At 43.1% G+C, this 10,829-nt stretch overlaps 1 protein-coding gene across 1 annotated transcript; it reads right to left on the bottom strand.

Moving 5' to 3' along the window:
* Nucleotides 1-1,658: 1,658 nt before the first annotated feature.
* GEM (GTP binding protein overexpressed in skeletal muscle) lies at nt 1,659-9,598 on the bottom strand. The gene is made up of 5 exons (XM_015855980.3): nt 9,308-9,598; nt 7,551-7,894; nt 4,823-4,899; nt 4,126-4,330; nt 1,659-2,868 (listed from the first exon to the last, which is right to left on the bottom strand). Exons 2-5 carry the CDS (start codon nt 7,882-7,884, stop codon nt 2,591-2,593), a joined length of 894 nt encoding a protein of 297 aa, XP_015711466.2. The 5' UTR covers nt 7,885-7,894; nt 9,308-9,598; the 3' UTR covers nt 1,659-2,590.
* Between the last annotated feature and the right edge of the window lie 1,231 nt (nt 9,599-10,829).

Genomic DNA, 10,829 nt, shown 5'->3' with positions numbered 1-10,829 from the left:
TTTCACATTCAGAGGTAACAGTAAGACACTCCAACTCTTCAGTGAAATGAAGCAATAACCCCATGAGGTCATGCTGCTGGTGGTGGTTTTCACCCCATAGCTTTCTCCATGCTCAGAACCTCTTCCTGAAAATGCAGGACTGATCAAGAGGATAAGTAAGCATTGAACTGGGATATGCAACATGGAGGCACCTATCCTAAGTGCTTCAGTCCCAAGGCAGCACCATGCTAAGAAAATGGACCAGCCCAAGTCCAGCACCTGCCCCAGAAGACAGACTTATAAAGCTGACTGCTCCTCTTGGCTGTGGAAATGATATGGAGATATGGCATGCTGTGCATGACTGCTCCGTGGCTGCTGTTGGTGGCTGCTCCACCACAGGAACAAGCATACTGCATCACCACAAGTGCTCTGCTTCTAAATGCATCTCTAGGATTTCTGATGCAGAGAAAAACTTGAAAACACGAAGATTATTATAAAGGCCAACAAATGATAATAATAAAAAGCTTTATTTAAGAAAATCTTTCAAAGTGAAATTTCATTATTCTGAGTCAGGGGAAGGGTACGAAGACTTATGAGGTAACCCCAAGTTTCTATGATGCCCTCTGTGTGTAAACCATGCTGTGAACACAAATGGCGATACAATCAACGCGGACTTTTAAATTTCCTTCACAGCCTGTTTGGGTTAGAACTGTAGGATCCATAGCCTGACAGATATGGCAGCAAGATAAGGAATTGTCCACATGCATTCAGCTTCACTCTCAGCTTTTGAAAATTATGCCCATGAGCAGGGGCAACACTCTGATAACTTAAAATTTAGGATATTTTATACTGGAGTAAGCTGTATTCTCTAGTCTGCTCCAAATCAACCTCAAATTTCATGCTGACAGCACAGAAGTACTCGTTCAAAACCCAATAATGAGGATCTTGTCTATTCAAAATATAATTTTCTCCTCATATCAACAACATGTTCTGAATTCAGAATTCCTTTCCAGGGAGATCTGAATGCTGCGTGAGCACATTTTACATGTGGTGATATTTTACACCACATCAAGCTCCTCCCTTACCAGAGCTTTTTGTGGACAAAAGCTGCACAGACTGAGATGAGGAAGGCTGTCTTCATCCTACTGTGTCTCCTTTTGCATTCATCCACAATGAAAATGAGCCACTAGGCTGCAGATCTGGCTTTTCTGAACTATCTTCTGGCAAAACAGAATGACTCTACATCTACCTGAAACTCTGAGGAATGCCCATATAAACCAGCATAGTCAGGAGGAAATCTACACCAACATCATTATGTCCAACGTAAATTGAGGATTAGGGCACCTAACTCAAATGTAGCATTTTGCTTCATCTAGACCAATGAAGTGAGCTAATGGTTCTGAAGTGCTTTCAGACTTTGGGGCACATACGTTTTTTAAGAATGACTTATTTTTATCTTTGGCACCTCAATCCTGTCTGTACATGAGGGAGCACAAATAGGTTTGGGAATGCGGGTGATCCTTGCTTTGTGGCTCTGGGTTGCTAAGTAGCCTCTGTGTTCAGAGACATGAGGAATTCTCCCTGTCCTTGTCAGCCAGAAATCTTCCCAAGCATTCAAAATATTTTTCTCAACTTAAAAGAATTATCAGGGGTTTCCCAGTGAGTCTCAAAGGCAGTCATATATTTTATTTGTTTTATTACAAGGCATGAAGTAAAAACTTGCATATCTGAAAAAAAGATATTAGATAGAAAACAGTAATAAAATTAACATTATTCTTTAAGAAACTTGGTAATAAATATATTTCCCCTCAACATTAAAATGCTTGTTATCTTGCACGACAATAAATACAGCATAGCTCTGGCATAGAGAAAGGCCAAGACTGGATACAAGAAGTCCGTGTGGTTTCTTAAAAAAGCTCAGGTGATTTACAAAGGTTTGGCATCCTGCACTTGATGTTCTTTGATACAGATTGTGCTTTAATTTTATTTTAACTATGAGTTTTAAACAGGCCCCTAACATAGAAACATGAGAGGAAAATTTATTTGACTATAGGATTTTTCCTGTAAATGTTTTCGAAGTTAGAGATGTGTAAACTCATTGAAACCAATCCTTGAAATAATGAAGTGTTTTGGTGGCTATTCTACAACAACGCATATTTTCAGCTGTGGGTGCTCAAGCCTGACCAGCCAATTGGTGAGGGATCAATGCCTGGTCAGTTCCTCAATTCATCACACAATTTCCAAAAAAGAAAATAAAAATAAAAGAGTAATTACAGTGAGAAGAGTAAAAAGTGTAGTATTCACTTCCCAAGTCATGACAGTTTGAGGTTCTTAAGCTAATATCAAAAGGTGAGTGAAGAAGAAACAGGTATATTCCGGAATGCTTTCCCAGCACTATTTTGAATCATAATACTTTTCTTATAAAACTACGAAAGAAAATGAAACAGAGATATTTCCATGCACTGTGCTGTTCTTATGTCAGCACGTATCATCACCATCACAACTGTGAATCTAAGTCATTTTCATAGCCCAATCTAATATAGATTATTTCCCACAACATAGTTCGATAATGTCCACAAAATGCCATAAGCACTGGCAGAGTCCAATGTTTTTAAAGTACTGATAGGTCATGACAAGACTTGGACTTGAGTTTGAAGGCCATGTTCTTGTTGTTCTTGGCAACTATTTTGCCCCAAAACCGCCTGGCTTTCTTTGGGATGCTCTCTCTCCGTTTCTGGTAAGCCAGCCGCTTCTCGTTCTTTTCCTTGCTGTCTCTCCTGAGCCTCACTTGCCTCACGATGCCTTCAAAGAGCTCTTTCACGTTGTGCTGCACAGCTGCAGAAGTCTCGATGAACTTGCAGTCAAACACAACAGCACATGCTCGGCCCTCTGCAAAATCACAATGAGTATATGTCAGGAGATGTCATGAACCAGGGAGGGAAGCAATACGGCTGTGGGCTGTCACAAGGGGGGAGCCACTGGCACCAGGGGAATTCCTCAAGCCTAATATAGACACGGATAAGTCTTTAATCATCTACTGCTGCCTGGTAGGCTGTGATTCATCTGCTCTGTGTCACAATCCCCTGGCTGCAAGGAAAGCCAAGCTCCTGGAGAAGTCTGGTTCTCACCATTGGCTGTGAAGGGAGGCAGCCAGCTGACATGCACTGACAGAAGGGGTGTAGAGGTCAGCCATGACTCAAAATCACCTGGTCATCATACAAGCAGACTCCCACAAGTCACATTAAATGGTGACGGCAGTGTCCCTCTTGAGCGCAGCATGGCTCTCATTACCACAGGAGGCAGGGCCCAAGCCCCCTACATAGGCCAGGTGTACAATCCAGGGTCTTCAAACAATACCAGATTTGGTGTAACAGGCACAACTACCAAATCCTTAAAGGCAGAACTATGCCCATAACTTCAGAGGTATATCTGATATCACAGTTCTTATCTCAGACTGTTGGAGTATAAACTAGACCTGGCAGATGTCGTTAACATGAAAGCCAATTCATGCTGTCTTCTAACTTGCTGGAAACTCATCACTAAATCTTTCAGGGGACTTTTCAAGTTGGCCAGAGAGACATGAGAATTAACATGATCATCTTTGGCTTTGTGATGAGCTACCTCTGTTCAAATCCTTCACTTAGAGCAATCTTGACAGTGACCAGAGGATCTGCACCTACCCCAGTGAAACAAAAGTCTAGATCAACTGGGGAACAGGCAGGATAGCTGTAGTGAGAAGAAAATGCTGAGCCAAGAAACCCGGGTTTCCTCTGGGCTCTGGTCAAGAAGAGATTATCTAATGAGGTGCCATGTGTTATATCACCTAAACCTTGGGGAAATCTGCATAAGAAGAGATTCTACTGACTGAAGAGCTTGAGAGTCAACAGTAGCTTCCCCTGATATCTTTCTATTCCTATTTATGGGCTTAGGACTCCTCAGGCTCTGGGACCGTGGCACAAGCTCTTTACTCATTTGCATGAAGCAGAGGGATGGATGCTTTAGCATCTCAGAGCAAGGCACCAAGCAGATCTCTCCTGAAAGGCTGTGCAGCACCTGCCCAGGCCAGTGAAATGAACGGTGTGAGAGAGTTTTAATTCATCAGAGTTTTTAATTCATCAACGTTTTTATCCTCATCATTTTCCTTACCTGCTACTGAAACTTCGCGGCACCTGACAAGGTCACTTTTGTTGCCAACCAAAATAATGGGAATATCTTCTTTCTGCCGAGCCCTGCGGAGCTGTATTCTGAGTTCAGAAGCTTTCTCAAAGCTTGCTCGGTCTGTGATGGAGTAGACAATCAAGTAGGCATCTCCCACTTTCATGCAGTGGTCTCGAATCCATTCTCCTTCACGCTGTTCAAAGCAAACAATCAGACACTGTTATGCCCAGGACAGATTTTGCTTAGAAAATATAACATTGGAGAATCTAAACACATTCCCTCTGTAACTGCACTGGATATGGTTTGAATCACAGTTGTACTAAAAGCAATTCCAAAGTGGTGACCACATGAATACTTCAGCATAAAGGAGGGTGAAATTTGCCCCTGATAATTCATTATACTAGATTTAGATCAGAATGAACACTGTTTAGAAATTGTCTTGAATGTTTTGTCTTATCATTAAAAAAATAAAGAAGAGGTTTACTCTTCTCAGGCTCACACTACACAGAGCCGTTAGGCGTGCTTGGTTTGCTTTGGGGAGGATATTGATCCTGTGTTTTTCCTGATGATGAAGTATAGAAAAACATATTTTCTTTCCCAAAAGATAACTACTTTTCATACTAGCCCTCATTCATGTGTACTTTTCTTTCGGCATTCAACTCTTATGTATAAATAAATGCTGTACCTTGTTATCCCACATGTCGAGCAGTACAATGGTTGCACTCTCCCCATCCACCATCAGGGTTCTTTCATATGTGTCTTCTGTAAGAGAAAAATGGAAAAGTTGTTAACATATTATTTTGTGACATCACGTACATTATAAAAAAACAAATAGCTTACTAAGTATAATTTTTTCACAGTTCAAGTTAGTGAGCCAAGTTTTGTGCTGGCTCATGTTCAGTTCTTTCCACATTTCCATCAGCACTAAACCTGCCTTCTGTTCATTACTGGTTGTCTTACTTTCCATGATATATGAAGCAGACAAAGATCAGAAAATGAGATGTTTATTATTTTCATTGATATTGTCTTTGTCTTATGTGAGAGAGAAAATAGAACCAGTGGAAGAAATAACCAAAGGCTGAACATTTGCCCCACGGGAGCAGCAGAGTCCAGCGAGGCTGAGTAATGGAAAATATTTGCTTTCACTTTAGCGGGGACAGTTTACGGGTGAACAGTCACTGCTGCTGAGAGCAATACAGCTAACAGCCCACCAAGCAAAGAGGGCACGGTTTTGTGAGACGGGAGCTGCTGAGACTGAAATGATTGCTGCATCCCATTTCTTTCCCATTTCACAGTTTCCCACATTACCTTTGATGTCAAAAAGCAAAGCAGTCAACAAACCACAGCAGTTATTTATTTTTTACTGAAACCAAAATGACCCATATCTAGATAATAAGTGCTGCGTGACTAAGTTCTCCCTAGATCTGGAGGGGCTGTTCCCACTCAATCACAATCAATCCTTGCTGTGAAATTCTCAGTCTAGTTTCCACTTCAAATACTAATTCTTCTTCCCCCCAGATCCAAGGACATTTGGATGAGTAGTGTGAGGCTCAAATCCCCCTCTAGACTTGTGTTGCTGGCCAGTGAAAGATGCTGGGCTTGGGGTTTCTCAGAATACTGAACCTTTCCCTGCACTGTGTGAGGAGTCTGTTCCAGCTATGCTTGTAGATAGGACCATGCCTTAACTCCTGCCTCATACACTTTCTTTTGGGTATTAGTGGAGTGAACTTTTCCCCAAATTGTAATCACAGGCTTTTCTCGAAGCCAGAAATCTACAACCAAGCAAAAGACTCAGCCAAAAATACTCTGTATTTAAAATAAAATCAAACACTGTAAACAAGAGCACAGGCTTGACACAGCTTAAAATTGAAGGATTCAAAGCACAAAGCTAATCAAGAGGGGCATCTGTGTTCATGAGTCAGATTAATCTTATAGTTAGTTGCAAAACTAATCCCTTGGAGCAGCTGTATTCCCCTCTGTGAATTGGCTGTCCTGAGACCATCATCTCTTGCAATAATATTTCCAGTTTGTAAGCTCAAGTTTGGATAATGGTTTCTTTGACTGATCCAGCATTGGCATGGGAACAAGATCCATCTGCACCAGAGGACAACATTTAGAGGACTACTTCTTTGTTCTCCATGACACAGAGAGAGGCTACAAGTACGTAACCACACTACTTGAAGATGTTCTGCCCCTGATCAGAATCATAGAATCATGGAAGCTTTTCAGTTGGAAAGGACCTTTAAGGGCCATCTAATTCAACTCCCTTGCCATGAACAGGGACACCTACAGCTAGATCAGGTTGGTCACAGCTCCATCCAGTGAGCTTACTTTGCAGTCAACATTTAAAAAGGGGAAATACAACAGCAGGTTTCCTGATACTTCCATAAAGCTGGCCTTGAAAACTGGTCATGGCCATCCTCCAAGCAGTAGTGCTGGGAGTGCAAATGAATGAAGAATCCATACTGCTTCTCATGAAGAAGGAAACTATCTGACAAGGATGTGCAAAGTAAATCCTGGCTTAAGAACAAAAAAACCTGTCCTGCCTATGCTCCACAAAAGGCTGGGGAAAAACAGCTCAGAAACTCTCCGTGCTGGCATGGGCACCAGATAGAGGTGAACAGATAGAGGAGAGAAATGCCCTGTGTGTTGAATAGCAAAACCAGCCAGCAACTTGCACGTGTTACCAAGATGACAGCACCTGTGTCCTTAGGACCACAGCAGGCTTCTATCACTGCATGTCCCTTCTTCCACAGCACCTTGCTCACACCCTCATGGCTGGGTGCCACAGCCTCACCTTCTGCAGTGACTAGTCTTTGGGACTAAGGAAGGTTTCAAAATCCTCACTAACACGGGAACATGAAATGAGGGGTAGACATATTTTGCTCAGACTCCCTACAGCCTATGCTGACACAACATATTCATATGTAAGGCTGAGATAACATATAATGGCAAATGTTTTGGAGAATTGGATAGGGCTTTTTATTTTTCATTGCATATTATTTCTGAGCATTACATTCTTGTGGACCACAAGGAAAGGTCCTTGTTTTCCTCTGCCCTATAGAAAGCTGGAAATAGCCCTTTGGAGCCTGTGGTGACACAAGAATAGGACCAGAATGAATACTGAATGGCAGCTTCCAACAAATTCTTTGAAATAAAAAAGCATGAGAATCTGTATTGTTCCTTTTCAGACGCTTTGAGTTGTTATTAGAGAGTACCATCCTTGTTGTAGCTTACTTTGCTTATTCTTGTTTTCTTAAGAGAGATGCATGTGTTGGAATTGCTTTTGACAATCAGATCCAGATGTTTGCTACGTCAATTTTACATTAATTGAACTTTCTGATTTTCCACGTCAATTTCTGCTGCCATGGCTGGTGGTGAGCAAACACAGACCCCAGAGCATGGTGACCTACCTCCCAGCACCTCGCAGTCACTGTCAATGCTGTCGTGTACCCCTGCAAAGATGTTGGCCAGCGACGATTTGCCCACACCTTGCTCCCCAATCAGCACCACTCTGTAGCAGTTGCTGCAGGACTCAGAGGAGATGACAGAGTCAGATGACTCCGAGGACCAGCTCCTTCTGTAGTATTCGTCAGGACTGATGGTGTATCGCTTCTGCACATTGTACTCGTTGGAGTCCTTCTGGACCAACAGGTTCTTCCCATCAGCAGGAATGCTCCATCGCTGCTGCTGCTGCTGCAGGCTGCTGTGGTGGGTGCGACGCATGGTAACGTTGTTGAGGGTCATTTTTTTACCCCTGGTGAGAAATGTGGAAGCCATACACTTTATTCTCAAAATACTTACAAACACACCATCTCAAGGCATCAGGTCCTGCTCTTCTACGGGGATACAGTATGCAACAACAACAACAAAAAAGGAGACTCCACACTTTTGCAGTTGCTAGTACTAGTACGCAAAGAAATATTTCTAGCTTGTGAGTCAGAGGCTTTTTCCTGGGGATGATGCCACCCCCATACACTAATCCTATCTGTCTTTAGCCTGTACATGTTTCCTGTAGTGCTAAGTGTATGGGCAGGGAAGCACTCAGCAGAGCTCACATATGGCTGCATCCCCATCAAGAGATGGGCAGCACCTGCAGGCAATGCTCCCTGCCCTCCTGCCTCCTGGGGCAAGCAGAGGGACCCATCCCTCATACCTCAAACTCACAATCTTACACAGCTCCCGTAGGAGAGGAAAGCCATGCAAGCAAGCACATGTCTTTGGGTCTCATCTATGTCAGGATAAGCTTAAAACAGTGGCTTTCTGGCTGCTAGCAGGGACACAACCAAGTCCAATGACTTTTCAGAGGAGGTATATGTTCAAGCCATTACAGAAGGTGGCACTGGCAGAAAAAGATCATAAGTTTACAAATACTAAATCAGAAACTTCATCTGTTTCACAATTAGCTAATAGGTTAGCTCTTCCAACCTTAGCATGGCCCCTAATTACACTTAAATTAGCAAACTCAGTTTTGAGCGGGTTGGCGGCAGAGCACAGTGATGTCATTCTCACGGGCCACCAGCTACCATTTTTAGGAATGTTACTTCTGTGGCTATTTGGACATTTTGCTTTTTGGAGTATATCTGAATTTTATCAGCTCTGTTCTCCATGTCAGTAGGCAGGAGAGCTGCCCATGAAATGAACTTTCAAACTTGAATAACAAGCGGTGAATGAAAACAAGCACAGCAACACATGAAAACAACATGCGCAGATCACTACTCCTTTTCACACAAAGCTATCTGAAAACTTCTTAGAATGAACATAGATCAGGCTGGAGAATAAGCAGACCAAACCCACTTTCTATCTGAACTTATTACAGCACTCGCAGTACTTACTCTGTGACACGCAGTGCTTGGTGGCAAAACTAGATTCTGACAAGAAACTAGGCATCAAGCAAAGCCTGCTTCACAAAGTCAGATAGTAACCGCAGTTTGATTTACCATGCATTACTTTCTTTCAGTTTCCCCATTGAAAAGACCAGATGAGAAAAAGCAATTCCAATTCAGTCAGATATCAGAGCCCAAACAAATGATGACCATCAATAAACAATCACGTCGCAGTCCAAGCCCAGGTTTGATGGCATGCACTGCACTCAGCTGTGTGGGTCTACAAAGCCACAACAAACCCCACAGACACAGGACCCAATGCACAGTGGCCAGAGATTCCTTACTTGTATGTGACTGTCCACGCTGTCAGCTCCGGGTTCGCGCTGCCTTCCGCTCCGTGGGCTGTGTTACACTGAGCTGCTCTGCCAGAGTAAATCCCCTCCCGCTTACGGGCTGCCTCTTTAATTCCTTCTCAGCGAACCTGGTTTATATTAAGCCCATCTGATCGGAGACAGGGCTTTTCCGTGACGTGGTTGGCCTTTCCATCCAACAGCCAACCCCCAACTGGGAGGAAGCAGACATGCAGAAAAGCAAAAACTTACAAACAGCCTCAAAAGACTTACTTGAAATCATATGATTGTCTTGGTGTTGCCAGTAAAACAAACACATTTGGGGCTGACATGAGGAAAACAGGCAAGTGGAAAAATTAAAAAAAAAACATGTCCTTCCATCTTGCTCAGTTCTGCATTCAAACGCCAGCAGGATTAATGGTGTTTTTAAAACTACGTGTTTCATTAATGAATATAATGCAGTAAATGTGTGATGTTCTCTGTCTGCAAAATGCAGTTAACTCCCCACTGGACAAGATGTTTTTTTGTGGAATAAAAGATCTGAATATCATTTTAGAATTATCTCACAAGCATGAATATTATTCTGTTGTTGTTTTTTTTGTTTGTTTGTTTTGGTTTGGTTTTTTTGTCTTTTAAAGAGATCCAAAACATACAATCCTACTTTTTCCATCACCTTCCAAGTCTCTACCAGCCATCTCCCACCCCTGCTGCAGCACTCCTCCTGCAAGGGCTCAACAGAACGGCTGCCCACAGACTGAGTGCTGCTCCAGCTGGACGCCAGCAAAGACGGATGTGAATTACAGAGCACAGAGCCTGGGCAACACGGTGCAGATTCTGTCTGCAGTTTATTAGGAGAGATGGCTATACAGTGTATGCACCACAAAGCATGTGCCTGCTCCTCAAATGGTGCCATTTCTAACAGCCTGTGTGGAAATCACAATTAACAGAGCAAAGAAATAAACCTCCACAAAATACTTGGTAGGGATACCATCAGTTATACAGAAGTCTACAGCAAACTCCCACTGTTTTTCCTTCTTTTTCCAAACCTGTGACTGCCCTTCCCCTGGCAGCTGAGCTTTAGCACCAGCGCTGTGCAGGGTGGAACATCCCTTCCCTTGGTACTGCCTGGCACTCATGTCACAGACTTCTGCATTTTCGTGTCTCACGTAAGCCTTGTACAGAACATTTCCTCTGATAATGCAGACCTTTATGAAACTCTTCTACTGAGATATGCCTGATTTCTCTCCCCTTCAGCTTTGTTGCACTTCTGCATTTTTCATGAGGGTTTTCAGGGATCTTCTGAGCCCATCCTGTTGGATCACCTCTGTTCAGCAGTGGCTGCCCTGGCTCCAAGCCCTGCAGCTCTGCGTAGGATGCACACAACAACTGTTTGTGCTCACTGTACAGCACAGCAAAACACGGCACAACCCCTGTCAGGGAATGTTTATGGCAAGGCCAGTGGGTCTCAAAGCAGAGCACTTTGCTGTCAGCACACCGAGTTCTGAAGTTGCTCCTC

This window comes from Coturnix japonica, chromosome 2 (assembly GCF_054131305.1).
Source record: "Coturnix japonica strain WE chromosome 2, WE-NBRP24, whole genome shotgun sequence".
Lineage (NCBI taxonomy): Eukaryota > Metazoa > Chordata > Aves > Galliformes > Phasianidae > Coturnix > Coturnix japonica.
Note: the sequence above shows the minus strand (reverse complement) of the source record. Positions and strands in the feature narration are given on the sequence as shown.

What these genes read in the sequence shown, in the direction of transcription:
- GEM (XM_015855980.3), bottom strand. Translation starts at nt 7,884, where the DNA reads ATGACCCTCAACAACGTTACCATGCGTCGCACCCACCACAGCAGCCTG. An exon ending in TCGACATGTGGGATAACAAG is followed by an intron (nt 4,331 to 4,822) that starts GTACAGCATTTA and finishes TGCTTTGAACAG; the next exon opens with CGTGAAGGAGAATGGATTCG. An exon ending in CCGCGAAGTTTCAGTAGCAG is followed by an intron (nt 2,869 to 4,125) that starts GTAAGGAAAATG and finishes GTGATTTTGCAG; the next exon opens with AGGGCCGAGCATGTGCTGTT.